The 19,450-nt window shown below is 41.4% G+C and overlaps 1 protein-coding gene across 3 annotated transcripts in view; it reads left to right on the top strand.

Moving 5' to 3' along the window:
- Positions 1–19,141, top strand: part of ZNF462 (zinc finger protein 462) — a 96,375-nt gene extending 77,234 nt beyond the window's left edge. For all 3 annotated transcript variants that reach the window (XM_082075103.1, XM_082075101.1, XM_082075100.1), the window contains 4 exons: positions 5,236–5,459; positions 7,814–7,946; positions 12,963–13,077; positions 16,376–19,141. In XM_082075103.1, coding sequence (XP_081931229.1) covers positions 5,236–5,459; positions 7,814–7,946; positions 12,963–13,077; positions 16,376–16,577 — 674 coding nt within the window. In that variant the 3' untranslated portion in view covers positions 16,578–19,141. The remainder of the gene's footprint in view (positions 1–5,235; positions 5,460–7,813; positions 7,947–12,962; positions 13,078–16,375) is intronic.
- Positions 19,142–19,450: the final 309 nt, after the last annotated feature.

Genomic DNA, 19,450 nt, shown 5'->3' with positions numbered 1-19,450 from the left:
CACCTGTTTAGTGAGAGTTGCCCTAATTTACAGCTCTAATCTAGGCAAGAGTTGTTTCCTGCTTATGTCCTTGTTATCATAAAGTTGTTGCTATCATCAGCTCCGTGGCAGGGTGTATCAACTGACTAGAGAGGCCCCAAAATATCCTTTGATTACTTGCTTGAGTTTTTTCTCTTTAGCATTCTTAGGATGAAAATACGAATGTTCATATTTTTGTTTTTCTTTAAGTCTCCTTTTCTATCTCCATCTCTCACTACTTTTTTTTTTTTTTTTTTTTTAAAGCCAGCTAAGAGTGGGATTAGGGATTTCTATATTCTATTAACTTCAGGCTTGCTAGCTCAGAAGACACAGCTGTTTGGGCTCTCTGGGCTGGGATTCCTGCCCATAGCTATCACACTTGATGCTTGTAGATGGTCTGTTGGCTGCCGAAATCCAAACCCATGTGTCGGAATGGCACTCTGCCTACTTGAAGGTTGGGCAGAGTTTCACAGTAGGGTGTTGGTGGTGAGAAAACAAAAGTTTTGCATGCCATCTTTTTCCTGGAGCAGATCCTGGTGTGACAAGCACTGTCATAATTCCTTGTAACATACCACTTTTCAGTGTTGGTAGCTTAAAGTCCTTCTTGCACAAATTTCTGTCTGCTAACAGGGGAACATCTGGGAAAAATGACCTGCCAGTGATTCAGAAAGCCTGTTACAAAGCTGCCTTAATTGGTTGTAAGAGTTTGGCAGATGCTTTAGCTTTTAGTTTTTGTCTTTGAAGGTGTTTTTCAGCTTCAGGGCATACTCCAGAATTAGCTCTCTTTAGGGGAGGGCAGGGTTTAGTTAACCCCTATGCAGGGGACAGTGCAGTTCCAAGTGCTGCCAAGGTGTGTTCTCGTTTTTGTCTGTGCCAGGGCTCCAGTGGACACTCCCAGACCTTTAAAGTACAGGTAGATAGACTGAGCAAGAACTTGATGGGCTTAGTTAGGGTATTTTCCATCATGCATAGACTTGACACCTGGAATATCCAGTTCCAGATTTGAAAGAGCTCCTCATGAGCTCAGGCAGCTGCAGTGCCTGTACAGAGCTGTATCTGACCATTACAAGGAGATGGTTACCTCCTGCGTAGGTGGTACTGTGGATCTGTTCTTCTGTAGAGCTATGGCTTTGGTTGCACAAACCAACCTTGGGCCTTTGTGCTGCTGAAACAAAGCTGATAGCAAAGGACATCATGATACACCTTCTAGAGCATTGGGAGAGGTATAACAAAGTCAAAGAAGTTTTAATGCAAATAGGGTTTTAGTTAATAAAGAATCTCAGAGGCCACTGAAAAGAAGGACAAGGTTTTTCCATGGCACCAAGCATCCACGTAATAAAGGAGGTAGGGTCCTTGCTTAAAGTTCTTTCTGGTGCATATATCTAGCTAAAACAACCCTCTACTGTTGTATTTAATTATGTGGCAGCTGAAGCAGACAATTTTGACAAGATTTAATATCCACTGAAAGGGAGACTAAGTGACAATAAATGTAGTCTGAGATAGCCTTCCTTTTTTATAGCCATTGTGTTGGTAAAATAAGGGAATAGCCCTGATCTGTGGTCCAAGAAAATTAGTTTTGAGGTAGATGGAGTGGTGCAGTGTGTGAAATCAAGAGTGAAGGATTTGATCCATTTCATAGTTAATGTTCCTCTTGTGTAAAAGGACATGCTTACAGATGCATGACTCTTACATTACTTCCAAGTTGCTGCATCCCTCATCCTTGGTGAAACAGCATGTGCTTGAAATGGAGAGTTTATTTGCCTCTTAATCAGTGGCTACAGAAGCTTGGGTTTACAGGTCTAAAGCATTATCAGCTAGAAGGCTGACTGCTTAGCAAGAAAAAATTAGGCAAGGAATTTGCTTCTCATCAAGAATGAGGGTAAACAGGAAGCCTTCAAGAGTCTCCTTCTCTGTATCACCTGTTCCTCATCAGTGTGAAAGTGGCTCAGCATCCCTTCTGCAGTCACAGATGGAGGTCAGACTCATTACAGGTGGCCTGTAGCAGGGAACTGACACAGACAGAAGCTGCTGTGCAGGTAGATGAAGAGAAGAAATTTGGCTCTTGGGTTCTTCCTGGCCTTCAGGACAGGCAAGCCTGGGGAGAGAGGAGGAGACAGTGAAATTTTGCTCCATGGCTGCAGAGGTGTTGGCCTTTAATTTAGTCTGGACATTGCAATTAGTTTTCATTATTCCTTCCAGTTCCATTCCCATCACACATTTTGAAACACATTGGTATTTTTTCAGGGCTAAATACAACCTACCAAGATCACTATTGGGTCTACTTTAAAATCCTTAGGGCAATATTTTTTTTTTTTTCTTTTAGCGATCATTTTATTCTCTTTCTGATAGTAAGAACAAAAGAGTGACTTTGTTCTTCCATTTAACAGAAATCACACCAAATTATTTTGAATTGTAAATTTAGGATAAAAAACTCAAATTTTCAAATTCGTCTACCCCCCCAAAGGCTTCATGGCTACATAACCTCATTGCTTACACAGCGTTATTTTTGGCATTATTCCTGGTATGCACAGCTTCATTGATGTATGCAGAACCCTTATGTTGTGCTTGCTTTTGGCTACTGGAATGCATATGCAACATGTTCTGTGACTGTAGCTTGGATTTTCAGGCAAAAATGCATATTTTCAAACACTCAACATGACCAAATAATTGGTCCATGTCTAGATAGTAGGACTGTTTTGTTTGTACTTTGTTTACCTTTAAAGGGAAGGAGGTAACTTGTATCTGCTGTGGTGTGTTGATGGGCAAAGATTATTTCCTTACAGCTGAGGACTGAAAGGGTCATGGGGTCTTTTATGCCTTGAGCAATAAAATGTGTGTCTACTTTGAGCTACCATACTGCAAATACCTAGTGCATTAATGACCTTTCAGTTTTATCTCTGCTCTGCATTACAAGTAGCCTGAATATTTCACTGTAATAGAAGGATTTGGTTTCTTAAACCAAAATGATGCTTTTAGGTGTTTATTTTGTTGTTGATTTTTAATAACTCCTCTCATTAAATTGTCCCACAATTCAGGACATTTTTTGGTTAGGTGTATGCAATAGTCTTTGTTTAGACACTGCTGAACTTTGAAGAAGTCTACACATGGATAAAGAAGCTACCTCTTTCAATTTGTGTGTGGGGCTTTATGGTTTCCTGTAATCTTGTCAGTTGCCCAGATTTAAGTGCATTCAAAAAGAGTAATTAAATGAACATAACTTTGTAGGAGCAAAGTGGAGTTAAGGGAACCTATGAAGGTTCTGGATTCAAATAACCTGCAAGTTCCAAAATCATTGCTTGGAGGAAGCTCACATCATGTAAAAGTTTTAAATCATCCCCTGAAAGCGAAATCCTTCAGGCTAGAATTGATGTTTATGTTTATTTTGCCTTTCTCCCGTTATTGTGATGCCTTTGATTTGGGGAGTATGTGTGTCTGATTGTGAGATAATAAGTTTTGCTAACGTGAATTAGGGAATGCTGCATTAATCCAGACTGGTAGATAAAAAAGTTTTATACCAGACCACGTTTTAGCTTTTTAATCTGTGTCAGGTGCTAGAGGAAAAGTGAATTTTCAAATATTTTAATGAGTATTTCTCTTTTTGAAAACTTCACTTGACTTTTTCACTTTTGAAACCAGCTGTGTCACTTATTTCAGTGAGTTCAAAAGCACACAGCTGCAACGACCTTGTAAAAAAGTCTTCTTATGACCCCAGAATCATGGCTTTAAATTCTGTTGTCTGTTAGACCCTATTCTCTCCCCTTTTCCCACTCTGAATGGCCACAACTTGGTGTCTTTATAGCTAGAGAAGCTGTTGTTGGTGTAGAAGTAAGTCCACAGGTTGTTTTTCTTAAGGCATAGCTTTGGGGAAAGCTTCCACTTTTTGAAGAGGCCAAAGAGGAAGGTTATGAGAAAGGTTAACTTTTGTGTTCAGGGAGAAGCTGAGCAGGATGGAACATTTTGTTGGCCTGTAGAAAGAAGTCTTGTGAGCAGCAGTAGCATGTGGATTGGCCAAAGGTGAATGAACAATGGAGCTTTTGCCACCTTCCAGAAACCTTAAGGGGGTTTCTATTTCTGTAGTTGTCTTTGGATGTGATATTACCATCCTCACTAAAGAAAAGGGCCCATTGGCTCAGATCCATGTGTGGATTGCAGTGTCTCACATTCCCCTAGCCTTTATGTCTACCTTCTGAGATTCAGGCCTGGTTTTTTCATTTGTTTGTTTTAATCTGTCATTATGGATGAACCTGCATGAGGAGGACCAGACTCCTTCTGTGATCCATAAGGAGTAACAATACTGAATGTCACTGTTCTAGATCAAAAGACCACTTGAGTAACAAAAGCCCATAATAAAAATCTTCTGGTGACACTCAGCTGAAGAATCAAATTTGGGGTTTCCCTTGTGCACACAGCTCATGGAACCACAGTGGATGAGTGTTATGTGCACCCAGTTCTGGCTCTGTCAAATGGCTGACAGTGATTGCCACTTTGTTAAGGGTCAGTGCTTTGCTTGAGAAGTGGAGAGTTTAATAACTCAGCAAGAGCATTTTCAGTGCATGCCTGTATCCATGATTTGAACTGTGGGAAGTGTGACATGACATGCATACAGATTTTGCAAGCTTTCTGAAAGCTGTGGGTGTGCTGGGAAGTTTCTGCCCCTGACTGACCTGCACAGCTTCTTCCAGGGAAAGGTGCCACCTTGCTTACCCTCTCAGTCCCCACAGAGTAGCCTTAGATGTAATGGTGAGGATACCCACTCTGATTTTTATAGAGCTGGCAGGGTGATGCATTGGGAAACACCCTGCAGCTTCCCTGTTTATTACATTTCTAGCTGGCTGCTGTCAAGTGCTGAGCCAAAATGAACTTTTGATCTGGCTGTTTTATAGCTGGTTTTGTATTCCCAGGCTCTGCTACTCTGACTCACAGATAGAGCCTCATTTGCCCCAAAACCTCCATTCCCATTCTCTTCACCCAATAAGCAGTCCCATTTATGAGGACACCTGCATTTGTAGCCTTGGAGAATTATCCCACTCACTGAAGGACAAATTGTTGTCTTGTGTTTTTTGTGTCGATCCAACTTAGCTCTCATTCTTTCATAGACAGACTGACAACCCATATGGAAGATCCTGTTCCTTGTGTGGGTGGTAGTGCCCAAACTGTTGACATGTGGGCCTGCTATTTCATAAAATTTGTTAAATGAATGTTGTCCTTTCCCTACAGAAGAGCGAGTCGTTCCCATTGAAGTCTGCCGTTCGAAACTGTCAAAGTACTTGCAAGGAGTTGTTTTCCGCTGTGATAAGTGTACCTTTACCTGCTCCAGTGATGAGAGCTTGCAGCAGCACATAGAGAAGCACAATGAACTGAAACCTTACAAATGCCAACTCTGCTATTATGAGACCAAACACACAGAGGAGCTGGACACTCACCTTCGAGATGAGCACAAGGTAACATCCAAATAGTTTTAATTTGTAGTGATCTACTCTTTGCAAATGCAGAATCAGTTTACTTGCATGTCAAATCTGAGTAGCTAATTTGCTGTTGGGGGTTTTTTTCCTCCCTCCCCAAATCTGGAAGCTAATCCTGTGTTGACCCTCACTTTCTCTTTTTTCTTTGGACACTTAAAATTGATGGTTTCTAAAGCTGTTCAGATTGATCAGACTTGGAAAACCATTGTATGCGGAGTATCATTACCTGGAAAAGTCCCTTGCGTATGCTAGGTTTATTTAAAGAGGGGGGAAAAAGGGCTGTGAAGCAATATTAAAGCTGTATGATTCAGCCTCTGTAAAAGGCAGGAGATTCCAAATGTAAGATTACTCTGGCTACTTCAGCAGCGTGACATGCCATGCATATTTTAATAACAAAGAAGGCAATACTTCCCCGTTTACATTTAACAAGGGAAAGGTAAACAGCAAGTATAACCACATCTCAAGGTAAGCCTGCTTTGGAGTTTTTGTGGAATTCCTGAGTGTAGACATGAGCAGTCTCTGAAAAGTTATTAGAGGCTTCTCACAGATTGTTAGCTTTTAATTTCTGTAACTGTGAGCTGTGTAGCTGAGATACACTGAAATTCTAGAACTGAGATGTGTTTTGGAGTATTTTTTAGAGTGCTTCCTTGTCACATTTCCAAGGGAGGCAGCTATATGCCTCTGCCTGTTGGAGTTGAGCTTTGCAGGTCCTCACTGAAAACTCCTGATTCATTGCCTGAATGACACTCTTCTTGCAGCCAAGTACGTTTATATTGGCAGTATTAGCAGCAAAAGTCCCAGCAAAGCTTTTCATGCTTAAAAAATATTTGGCTGTCTTATAAAAACCAACTCAATAAACTTACGTTGGCCTGATATGCTTATCTGCCCTCTTCTTTATTACTTCCAGAGAGCTGTCTGCAGTTCACAGGATATGTGAGATGCTCCATGCCTCCAGGTCACCATAGCAAGGCACCTGCTGTATCCAGGAGGCACTGTTCCTCATTCTTTTCACACAGTGCATCAGGCTGGGAAGATTATTCCCTTACTTACTTCTCCCTTCCAATCCAGACATGCAGTGATGGTACTAGTAGTTTAGGGTATATTTTCCCCATTTCTCTTTGGTAATTTACATCTCGCTTATTTGTGTCCAAGTTCTGGTCTCAGATACCCAAATGATATTGCACCTTAAAGAGTTCCTGTGCATGAGCTCAGTTGAATTAAGTGCTTTGCATATGGTCTTGTTTGTTTAAATCTCAATGGGTAATGTGTTAAGTCAGGGAACTTCATCACAACTGTCTGTACAGAGTAGTGCTAGGAATTTGAACAGCACAGCATTTAGAATAGTTTGCTGTTTGGAGATATACTACAGTCTCATTCACATGCTGCGTAGGTTCATTCACATTCCCTTTCCCACAGAGGGATAAAAAATATTCAGTGGGTGTTGATATTTTATTCAGCATCCTGCAGGAGCTGTTGTACCATGCTTGTTCCTCTGTCTCCATCCTGTCTGCCTCTGTGGCTCAGTGCCTGAGCTGCTGGAGGGCTGTCTCTTTGCATGAAAGATGAATCCAAAATCCTTCTCAACAGCGATCAATGAGCTCAGAGGGTGCTTGTCATCCAACAAGATGCCCTAGCGTCCTGGTCACGCTCCATGCTCTCTGCCTCTACTGTAAATCTGGGCTGCTCCTCTGCTGTTTCTGTTGGATGTAATGGAGTTCCTGACTTCTGTGCCCTAAGCTGCTCCTTTTATACTGCTGCTGTGAGCTGTTAAGTAGCTGGTGCATTTCACCCTGGGTGAAGTGTTCCCATTATAGTCTGTGTATCAGTTTGCAAAGCACTTTGCAGCCATTCGTAATGAAAATTAATCTGTTATTAATGAGTGAAAGTGTATGCAGCACACAGCAGCCATGTGCTTAGTAAAAGACCCATCCTTTCATGAATGAAGCTGAATGAACCAGTCACAAAGAGTTTTCTTTCAGTGTGGATGTGCAGTGTTTGATCACAGCAGTTGAACATTCCCATTAAAAGAGACTACAACTTGAAGTGGTTTACATTTCTTGGACTTTTTGTTTGTTTGTTTTAATACACCAAAACTGGGAAGAAATATAGGCATTTTACTGAATGTCATTAATTTTTGAAAACAAAAAATGGGAAATGCAGAATGAACAGCAAAAGAAGAGTAGTTGAAGTGAGCCTTAATTCGACTGGGTGACTGTATGTCCCCTCTAGCTGAGTAGACTTTGATGTGTACTCGATTTCGTTTTGCAAATGTGATTATTTTTCTGAGTAGCAGATGATTGTGCTGATTGCTGACAAAAGTGTATCTTTCAAAGGTGAGTCGTAATTTTGAGCTTGTTGGACGGGTTAACTTGGACCAGTTGGAACAAATGAAGGGGAAGACAGAGAGCTCCAGCAGTGATGAAGAGGAAAAAGAAGAAGAGTTAAGTCCCCAGACTGAAGAGAGAGGTCAGTGCAGCTCTTCTGTTTTTTGGGGGGTTTTTTTGGGTTTTTTGGCACTGCAACATGCCCCACCAGTCCCACAGAGCAAGGTCAGCTGTTGACTCTACAGTACATTCCTGTGGAGCCATGAAGGCATGCCAGCAGGAGCAGAATGGGGCTTTTGTGAAGACACTGCTCCTGGGGGAATCTTGTTTTTCTAATCCTTATTACAAGTTTTCTGTCTGTTAAGAAAATTTGTACTATGAGAAAACACAGATAGCATGTGTGACTTATCTTCCTACGCAGATAACATCTGTAAGGGCTTTGAAAACTACGTAAGTGAAGTATTTTAGTCGTCTGTCATATTTTCTGTTTTGATAATGAATTTTCAGCTTTTCACTCAGCATTGTTCAAGTGAAGGATGAAGGGGTCATGGCCAAACTTTTTTGTGGGCTGTTATTAACTCCATGCCCAGCATTCCTTGTCAGACAGAGTCAGTCCTGTTGCAGTTGCTGCAGTTGGCAGCTCTGGAGCCAGGATATGTCCATGCCCCACCTGTACTGCTATGTATTTAAATATGTGCCCGAGTTTGTGTTTAAGACTTGTTCCACTGACTTCAGCAAGGCTACACCATCTGCTTGCTAATGCTTTTGGTTTGGTTGAAGTTAGATCAGCAGAGAAAAAGTAAGTTCTCTGTAAATTGAACTAAGGGTTTCCTGCCCTTCCCTTCCAACAACGTTTCCCCATGGAAAACAGGTTATTGCATTATCTGGTGTAAACTGTGTGTTGTGTAGTCTGCTCTGGTGCACAGTTAATCAGTCAAATACAGCATGTTCACAACTCTTTGACATCATTAGCCCTTGATGTCTGAATGTCAGTTTCCTGGGGTCAGCCACCCTCTTGATGCTGACAACCGCAGTTAGCCAAGTTCTGTGTACTTTAACTAATGGTATGCCACCATGTTTATACCTTTTGCCTCCTGAATTTTCAGCTTTCAGTCTCACTGAGGAATTGTTCACAAAAAAAAAAAAAAAAGTCTCCCTACATCTTTTCAGACCTTGAAAAATTCACACTTCTGGATGCACAGGTTGTTGACAGAACAGAAGGGGCTCAGATCATGCTTCTTACCTTTTAATAGAAAAACCTCAGTGTCTTGGCCTTTGTTTATTGTCCCTGCAGCATGAATTTGGTCTGCACTTGTCACCAGCGCTTCACTTCAAGTCTGGTTAGTGATAGCTTTTATTTAAATGAGAAAGGAAGCAAGTTGATTAGGAAACCATTTATGTTTTAAAGAAAAGTATCCTTCAAAAGATCTTAGGTAGAGCAGTAGAAAAATCAGAGGAGAACCTAGAGGCGTGTTTGGTCTATGTGCATTTGAAAGCTTAACGTTAGTAACTCGTATGCAAAGGTGCTTGGGTGTCGAGGCACAGCGTTATCCCTCAGAGCTTCATGGCCATAACAGTTGTGTAATAACTTGACCAGAGGACCAGCTTACCTTAGTAGCAGATGTTACAGGCTGATTAATGTTTTGTATAGACCCACAGCTAGCAGGGGATGAAGAGTCATGCCGTCCTTATGAGGATTACCTTAGCATTACATACAAGCATAGGTGCTGAAGTGACCTTGGAGCCATGGTATCTAGATCAAGGAGAAGAAGCTGATATCTGCCAAGCCTTAAAAATCTACATAAATGCACCATGGTGAGGGGGACAGGCCAGAGTCAAGTTCATAGTAAAAAATGGCTTTAGGTTACACAGTGAAAATGTAAAAATATGACTTTCTATGCTGGAGATTTAAATTTGCAGAGAAAATAGATGTGTTATCCCCATGTTTCATGTGATCAATAGTTAAACAAGGGATAATATCTTAATAATTCTAATTTCTATTTTGCACTTTTTTTTTGGCTGTATCTGTGTTTTTTAAATCACTGGCTAAAGTGATTTCTGCGTGCTTGTTCAGATGACCAGTCTAAGAAAATCATGCATATTTCCAAGTTTGTTTTGCAGCTGTTCTTTCCTGACTGGCCTGTAGGGTGGATGTTTCAACATTGTTATTCTTTTTCTTTTTTAATCTGTAACCATTTCCAATATATTACAGTACAATAGGTAGAAAATGCAGAAACCCCTTATTTCTACTACAGCAAGGGTATTTAGAAAAGATCCAGATGTATTGACTATATTTGTCTAGACAAGTTGTGGATTACCACTATAAGGTGCGAGATGCAAGGTACACTTTCGAAGTGTCCTAGTGAGACAGGAACTGAAGGTGTGGTTGGATGCTGAGCTGCGTGCTGACATCTCTGTATGTACTTTCGGAAGGTAGTTCTAACACAGAAATGGTTTACCCTGTTAGCAGATGACCAGACTTATGGTTTTAAATAGAGCCTGTCACAGTGGCTAATGTTGTCACAGCTTTCAAACCACATCAAACTGTGTAATCCCGTATGCCTCTCGTGTGCTTTTGACAATTCTAGTCTTTGTGGTGTTAGCAGGAAGTGGGATTTACTGAGTGCCTCTGTGCACTCCAGGTGTCTGGAAGCAAATGCTGTTTGAACCCTCTGATGTCTGTGACTTTGGCAGAACCAGGATTTCTTCCCATGAGTCAAACAGCTGCCTAAATTGGCCACTTTGACTTCAGACTGGTGTGGGCAGTACTGAAGGTGTGAAGAAGAGTGTGGTACTTCTCCAAATGGCCTGTTGGACAGCAAACCAGAGAAGGGCTGTTGCCCATGTGAACAGGCAGACCTGGGCAGCAGAGTTCAGCAGAGCTCGACTGCTGTTTTGTATGGAGAAGAGAGATTGGCTGCTGGTAAAGGATAGTAGAAAATATATTGACCTAGGAGGAAGAAGATGATGGGGGAAAAGAAAGTGTCTGGCATACACCATGGAAAGAACAGCTCCTCGTTGTAGGCACTGTATCCCAGAGGGTCTGTCTTTCTTTACTGACCTTTATGTTTTTGTCTTAGCAGAAACTGGAATCAAGAGGTGTTTTTCCCCAGTAGACAAAAATAAATGTCCATGAGTGCTTGTACATGTGATGCAGAAAAACCACAGAGAGGTCAGATGTCTGTGCAGTCTGTCACCTCTCTTCTGCAGGCCTCAGAGAAGAGCAGTTTCTGATACTCCTTTGGAGAAGCAGTCCAGATTCACAGCCCTAAAAGCAAAACTGATGGGGAAGTAGGGTCAATATGATAGTGTTTTCTGAAGAGGTGATGGATTTACTAGAGTATCACTTGCTAATCTTAATGGGAGTTGCAAGGATAAATCATGGACTGGTTCGGGTTGGAAGGGACCTCTAAAGATCATGCAGCCCAACCTCCCTGCCATGGGCAGAGACGTCTTTCACTAGATCAGGTTACTCAAAGCCCCATCCAACCTGACCTTGAACACTTCTAATGATGAGGCATCCACACCTTCTCTGGCCAACCTGTACCAGCATCTCAACACCCTCATCTTAAAAATTTTCTTCCTTATGTCCAACCTAAACCTACCCTCTCTCAGTTTAAAGTCGTTACCCCTTGTCTGGTCACTACAGGCCCTGGTAAAAAGTCTCTCTCCATCTTTCTCATAAGCCCCTTCTAAGAACTGAAAGGCCGCCACAAGGTCTTCCTGAGAACTTCTTTTCTCTAGGCTGAACAACCCTAAACCCCTCCATGTTTGAGCAAAACATCCTCTATGTTTTATGCTTCCTTTCTGCAGAGACCCAGAAAAAACTTCTTATTTTGTACTATGTGGTAAGCATGTTCTTGTACAGAACAGCAGCATTTACCTCTAAAACTTTTACCCTCCATAAATATTATACTGGTGTGTATATAAATTTATTCTGCACATAAGGTTTTCAAATCCAGATGTAAACTGAACTAATGGCATTGACTGACTTTCTGGTATTCCCCTTGACACAGTACCTCGCTGTGTGATATTTAAGCACATAATAAATCCCTGACAGTAAGAAATACAAAGTGGTTTTTTTTTTCTTTTAAGGGGAAGAGGCAAAAGTGGTGTTAAGAACCATTCCACATTGAACTTTAGTAAAGGCTAACTAGTGAGAAATGTGTCACAAAAATACATTTACAGGACTTACATACAGATAATAGAAAATGTGTGGGCAATTTTAAGTTCACAGGCTGATCATAAACAGAGTAAATATAAGAGTGAAGAAATCAAGGGAGCAGAGATCAGAACCAAAATGGAGCAAAATCCTTTTTATTATGTAGTTTGGGAGGAGTCAGAAAGACATTCTGTTGATTTCTTGCTTAAGATAATCCCTGCTAAGGAATTAATGCTCTGAGCAGATGGTGCTGTCTCATTTCCAGCAAAGAATCAAGTGAGATAGTTCATGCAATTATTTTTAATGACTTGTGTGGTGATCTTCTTAATTTGTGAGAAAATGTTTCATCTTTTGTTAAAGCTGGCTGTGTTCACATGGAGCTTGACTTTCAGAAGTTCTGCTCCCTGAGCTGCCAGTGACTTTAGTCATATTATTAGGTGCTTGACACTTCCACAAATGAGGCTCCAAGCACTTTGTGTAAAAGATTAGGATGGGATGAAATACCTATGCAGTTAAGATGCAGGACTTAACCCATAAGACTTAATGATGAAGGGATATCTATTAATTATGAGGATCATGTGTTAAATATACCAAGTCTTTCTTTCCTAAAATTCATACTACCAATTAAAAATTATAGATAGGCTTTAGTGGCTTTTTTATTTTGCTTTCAAGCCATTTCAGCCCTAAACCTCTCAGTTTTGGTTTACAGTTAAAACTCCACAGTCTCTTCATTTGTTGAAATACAGGAACCGGGAGTAGTAGGTAGCTCGTTACCCTTACTTGCAGGGATGCTTTAAGACTTAGAATAGGATTTGTTGCTTGCAGGGTCACTTTGCTTTGAGGGAGTTGCATTTTCACAAGCAAAGTTATTTGATAGGTAAGTCCTTTCGCTTCTCTTGGGTGAGAAGGTGCAACAGAATAGATCAAAGTAGGATAACAGTGGTCCCTTCTTGCCTAGTCACTTCTGAATTCACAGGCTGTGCTGCCTTTTTCCAGATTCCATGATGTTTCCTGACAGCGGTGCTCCAGAGAAGCGCTTCCCATGTGAGTTCTGTGGCCGATCATTTACAGAAGGCTCTGAGTGGGAGCGACATGTGCTGAGACACGGCATGTAAGTTGCTTTACACTCCTCTGCCAAACCAACAAAGGTAACAGTAAATCTCTGTGCATTCCCCCACCTCATTCCTCACCTCCCAAAAAGCCCCATGATGAAGGCACAGTTCTATGAAGAACAATTCTGTCTGTCACAAGTGTGGATACAGACATCAGGTGTTGCTGCATGGGAAGTTCCTGTTAATCCTTTTTAACTCTGCTGCTCAGAGTGGCTGTAGAATGTAGGGTTTAACTATGATTCTAAAACTTAAGATTGTCCAAAGGTGAATCACAGAATCACAGAATGTTAGGGATTGGAAGGGACCTCAAAAGATCATCTAGTCCAATCCCCCTGCCGGAGCAGGAACACCTACTTGAGGCTACACAGGAATGTGTCCAGGCGGGTCATGAATGTCTGCGGAGAAGGAGACTCCACAACCTCCCTGGGCAGCCTGTTCCAGGCTCTGTCACCCTCACTGTGAAGAAGTTTCTTCTCATATTTAAGTGGAACCTCTTGTGTTCCAGTTTGTACCCATTGTCCCTTGTCCTATCATTGGTTGTCACCTAGTAGAGCCTGGATCCATCCTCTTGACATTCACCCTTTACATATTTATAAACATTAATGAGGTCACCCCTCAGTCTCCTCCAAACTAAAGAGACCCAGCTCCCTCAGCCTTTCCTCATAAGGGAGATGCTCCACTCCCTTAATCATCTTTGTTGCCCTGCCCTGGACTCTCTCCAGCAGTTCCCTGTCCTTCTTGAACTGAGGAGCCCAGAACTGGACACAATATTCTGGATGCGGTTTCACCAGGGCAGAGTAGAGGTCAAGGAGAACCTCTCTCGACCTATTAAACACCCCTCTTCTAATACACCCCAGGATGCCATTGGCTTTCCTGACCACAAGGGCACAGTGCTGGCTCATGGTCATCTTGCTGTCCACCAGGACCCTCAGGTCCCTTTCCCCTATGCTGCTCTCTAACAGGTTGTTCCCCTACTTATACTGGAATCTGGGGTTGTTCCTACCCAGATGCAAGACTCTACACTTGCCCTTGTCATATTTCATTAAAATTTTCCCCTCCGAAATCTCCAGCCTGTCCAGGTCTCGCTGGATGGCAGCACAGCCTTCTGGCGTGTCAGCCACTCCTCCCAGCTTCGTGTCATCAGCAAACTTGCTGACAGTGCACTCTATTCCCTCAACCAAGTCGTTGATGAATATATTGAATAGTACTGGTCCCAGTACCAACCCTTGAGGCACTCCACTAGATACAGGCCTCCAGCTATACTCTGCCACATTGACCACAACTCTCTGGCTTCTTTCCTTCAGCCAGTTCACAGTCCGCCCATTCATCCAGACCACACTCCCTCAGTTTAGCTGCGAGGATGCTGTGGGAGACTGTGTCAAATGCTTTACTGAAGTCAAGGTAGATCACATCCACTGCTTTGCCGTCATCTGTCCACCTGGTTATGTCCTCATAAAAGGCTATGAGGCTGGTTAAGCATGACTTCCCCTTGGTGAAGCCATGTTGACTGCCCCTAATGACCCTCTTATCCTTGATATGCCTTGAGATGGCACCAAGGATAAGTTGTTCCATATCCTTCCCATGGATGGAGGTGAGGCTGACTGGTCTATAGTTACCTAGGTCCTCCTTCTTGCCTTTTTGAAGACTGGAGTGACATTTGCTTTCTTCTGGTCCTCAGGCACCTCTCCCATTTCCCTTAGTAAAGATGATGAAGAGTGGCCTAGCTATAACTTCAGCCAGCTCCCTCAGCACCCACAGATCCATCCCATCCGGACCCATGGATTTATGGATATCCAGATTGCTTAATTGCTCCCTAACCCAGTCCTCATCAACTGAGGCAAACTCCTTCATTGTCCTGACTTCCTCTGCGTCCTCAGGGGACCCGGCAGAGTAGACAGAGACAAAGAAGGCATTCAGTAACTCTGCCTTCTCTGTATCTTCTGTCACCAAGGCACCCACCTCGTTCATCAGTGGGCCTACCTTGCCCCTGGTGTTAGTTTCATCTGCCACATATTTAAAAAAGCTCTTTCTGTTGTCCTTGACCCCTCTTGCCAGGTTTAATTCTAAGGAGGCCTTAGCTTTCCTAGTTGCCTCCCTACACCCTCTGACAACAGCCTTATATTTCTCCCAAGTGGCCAGTCCCTCCTTCCATGATCTGTAAACTCTCCTCTTCCACTTGAGTTTGGCCCTGTTTAACCACACAGGTCTCCTGGCTCCCTTCCTTGACTTCCTACATGTCAGGATGCTCTGATCTTGAGCTTGGAAGAAGTAGTCCCTGAATGCTAACCAACTATCTTGGGCCCCTTTACCTTCAAGTACCCTTGCCCATGGATACATCACTTGGTCCAGGATTAACTTTACTGGAGTGTACTGTTGATTTTGACTGCCTGCAGAGCAGCATAAAAATGGCAGAAGATTATACAGGATGTTCTTGGAAGGAACTGGGTTTTTTGCCCTTTGTTGTTTTATCTCTTTCTCATGCTTGCAGCTAAGCTTGCATAGCAGTGCAAAGAACTATGTGAAGAGGAATGTTAAGACCTTCCAGGAAAGTAATATCAATCTGAATGAACTCCTCCTAAGATGTGCATAGTGAATTTCACTAGTTCATCTTCATAGTGAAGATCTTTGCCTTTCTATAGCAGTTTGCACACTGAGGGATGATACACATCACAGATAAGATAGGCATCTCTGAAACAATAGTTTTCCTTCTTTTGAGGAAGGTCTCATCAGTAGCAGAGATACCTTTGCATGACCAGAGTTTCTTCAAAGAGTAGATTTCATACAAGGTTGCTGACATTTGGAAGACATTTGAATACAATATTGTGTGTTAACTGTGATAGGATGAAAAATGTCACTTCTCTTACCCTTGTTTGCCTAATACAAGTACTTGAAATGTTGCAACTTTAGAAAAAGTTTTATTGGATCTTCAGCTCTTTGGGAAAAGTACTCTTTCCTTCTGCCTTTTTTTTGGTGCCTTTTAAGTCTTGTTTACAAGGGACTGGGAAAAGAGGAATAAAGTTTTACAAGTCAGAGTTGAGCTTTTTCCCTCTCATCTCATATCTGTCCCAGTGTAGAGCAAATAAAGATTTGGTTTCAAAGCTAGAATGTCATGGGTAGCACTAGTGGCTTCATTCACTGCCTGTCCTTTTGAGCTTGAGGTAGCAATGGCGTGGCTGCGTGTGTCTGCCTTTTTAGAAGGTGATCTGTTCTTCTCCCTCAGGAGGTATTCATAGGTTGTCTTTGCTGTTCTCTGTATCAACTAGAAGTGTTTCTGTTTTCTGCCACTTGGCTTTGCAGGGCACTGAACGAAAGCAAGCACAGGACCAGTGAGAACAGCCAGCCCAAGGAGGATGTAGAAGAAACTGTTAGCACACTGCCAGAAGAAAAAGAGTGCATTGAGCAAATGGTGGTGGACTATTCCCACAACAGTGAAACAGCAGTCAGCGTGGTAGCTGCTGACAAACCTCTCCAAGACAACTCGGAGGCCAAAAACGAATAAGTGTTTGGTGTGATACGAATCAACGTACTTGAACAGTGATGAACGGAGTGGGGCGGGTGGATGGGATAGGCAGAAGGAAGAAATAAAGCTGCTTTTAGGACTGAATGATCTATTTTCAAAGCACTGGTACCTGTGTGTGTGTGTGTATATTAAAGTTATTTAAGTGATGGAATAAGTGGCTCCATTACATCACTGCATCTCTTCTTCTGGATCTTGACCATGGGAAGTTACATTCATCTTGGACTAATGAAGCAACTCCCTGTATTCCTACATTACACGTCGTGCTTTGCAGTGGAGACTTGGATTGTTTGTGAATGGAAGCGTCGTGAGCGTGGAAGAAGTAGGGGGATAACTTTTCAACGCACAAATTTGTGTGCGTTTTTCTAGTTTTAATACATAATGCTTTTCCAGACTGAATGCAACTGCTTTAGAAAAGAAAAAAAAAAAAAAAAAAAAAAAGGAAAACAAAAAAGAAAAACAAAAACAAAACAGAAACTACTTTGCTTAAAACAGTCACCTGTTTCCTAGTACCTCAGAATTAACCAAGGGAAATCTCTGCATTTGTCAGTACTACCTGTTGTTATTGTGGTTAAATGTAGAGAGACTGTTGAGCAAGGTGGTGAATGGAGGATGAAAAAAAGTTTTAAAGAAAGGAAAACAAATTGTGCTTAAAATCCCAGTGTGGGTTTTATTTCTTAAAATACTGTGATTTTTTTAATTATTTTAGTAAAAAAAAAAACACAAAAAAAAGAGAGAGAGACTTTAATTCCTAGATAACTGTTTGTGAATTGTCATCCTTTATTCCAGGTAAGCTGTTTGTTAGTGTTCAGTTATAATTTTAGGATTTAATAGATTTCATGTGACTGATTGTGCAGTTTTGTTTGCCACATGTTTATTTTCTGTCAGCCTGCGGTGTTACAAATACAGCACAATTAAGTTTCTCATGTAAAACAAGTATTTCTTTTCAAGGGGGGGACAGGGAAAGGAGACTAGATCTTGTGAATAGAACTTTTTGTTGTTGTTGTTAATTTTAAACATGGAAATAACAAAGAAGTTTTAACTTTTTTTAAAAAAACTAAAGAACCAAACTTACGGCACAGCTATGCAGCTCACGGGCCAAACACATAGGTCCTCATAACCATTCTGTTGCTTGTCATATTAACATTTATCAGTCTCACACCAGTAACTTTTTGTTAAGATTGGCAGCTTTTTTTTCTTACGTTTGTGGTGTGCATGTTTTCTTTTCGTTTTGGTGTGGTGGGAGGGAAGGGTGTCCGTTAACACATCTTTTTGCAAGTGGAGGTGAAACGGTTACATACGACCTTGAGCCTGGAGAACTACTTTTACTCGATTCAAGAGGGAGTTGCTAAGTTTTTCCCCTCCTTAGCTTTTAGCGTGAGGGGAGCAGTGTAGGATGAATAGGAACCTGCATACCTAAGTGGCTGATCCTGCACTACTTCTCAGGTGGAAAACCTACCAAACTCAACAGGAATTTTGCCTGAGCAACAAGTACAGGATTTGGTGCCCATGGTATGTTATGATTGTGAACAAAATAAAAAAAAAAAAAAAATAAAAAAAAAAAAGGACAAAAAAAAAAAAAAAAGGACTTTCTTTCCAAAAAGTAGAAAGTACTTGACTGAAACCTAGTTTTAGAAATGCATGTGTCTTTGTTTGTTTTTTTTTTGTTTTGGGGGGGAACTGTGGGAGGGGGAGGGGGGAAAGTAGGAAGCTGCTGAGGAAACGGTGTCCTAGAGAGCTTCACATAAAATTGATGGCAAAAATGTTGCATTTGTGGAATAAGTGCTACTTGAGAAGCATGGTGTTTTGCTTTTGGGGATTCATCAATTGTGTGCTAGGGGGATTCTTTTGATTTTTGTTTTTTTGTTTTTTTTGGTTGTTTTTTTGTTGTTTTGTTTTTTGAAGTAGGGAGGGAATGTCATGGAAAAACACATTTGAGGGATAAGTATAAATACACATTTTGTGTCTGTATTTGTTTTTTAATTGGCCTCATTTCAAATGTATTTAAACAGTTCCATACCTGGATTGGGTGTTTGTAATTGTTACCAAAAATGAAAAAGAAAAAAAAAATGATTGTGACATGCTTTTATCACTACTTTATTTTTCAAATAACATGTAAATATTGTAATCCATTGGATTTTGTTTTGCTAACCTGTTAATAAAAAATACGGGACCATTATCCTTTTAACAAACCTAGAATGTCATATTATTTTTCCTTTTTTTTTTCTTTTCCCAAAAATGTATACCTGCTATATTGTGGACACACATTTTAGATGCATTATGATTCTGTTGACTGTAATGACATAGAATTGAAAATAACATTTTTTTCATTGTTTAATTTATACAGAGGACTTTTTCAGAGTTTGACAGAAGGAAATAATAGCAAAATGCTAACCCATTGGCTTCAGCACTCGGTATTTCCTGATTTTAAAATTACTGCTTACTGATGGGGGATAGGAAGGGGATACTGAACTGTTGCACTGACGGGTTTGTTTTTTTTAAGAAAAAAAAAAAAAGAAAATTAATAAAATCTTTTTAAGAGTGTGCACTTGTGTGTGTGTGTAGTTTTGTATCGGCTACTCTGATGGTAGGCCTGTACAAGAGACCAGTCCTACAACTGGTAGCTCTGGGAGGGAGCAAAGCTTGACTTTTCCCGTCTGCACCCTTTCCTCCCCTCTTTCACAGGGAAATTTGGATTTACAGGTAGGGGGAGTGATTTCCCCTAGTTCACATAGGTCTAGGGTCTGCCACATCTTCAAAAAAAGCCTTGACTATTGTCGAGGGTTAAGATTGCGGGGTGACAATAAAACCCTGGCAGATGGATTGTTAACCCCCTCTCCCCCCCACTTCCCCCG

The sequence above is a fragment of the Streptopelia decaocto genome (genome assembly GCF_964273445.1).
Source record: "Streptopelia decaocto genome assembly, chromosome: Z".
Taxonomy (NCBI): Eukaryota; Metazoa; Chordata; class Aves; order Columbiformes; family Columbidae; genus Streptopelia; species Streptopelia decaocto.
The sequence above is the reverse complement of the archived record's forward strand: the minus strand, read 5'-3'. Positions and strand labels throughout refer to the sequence as shown.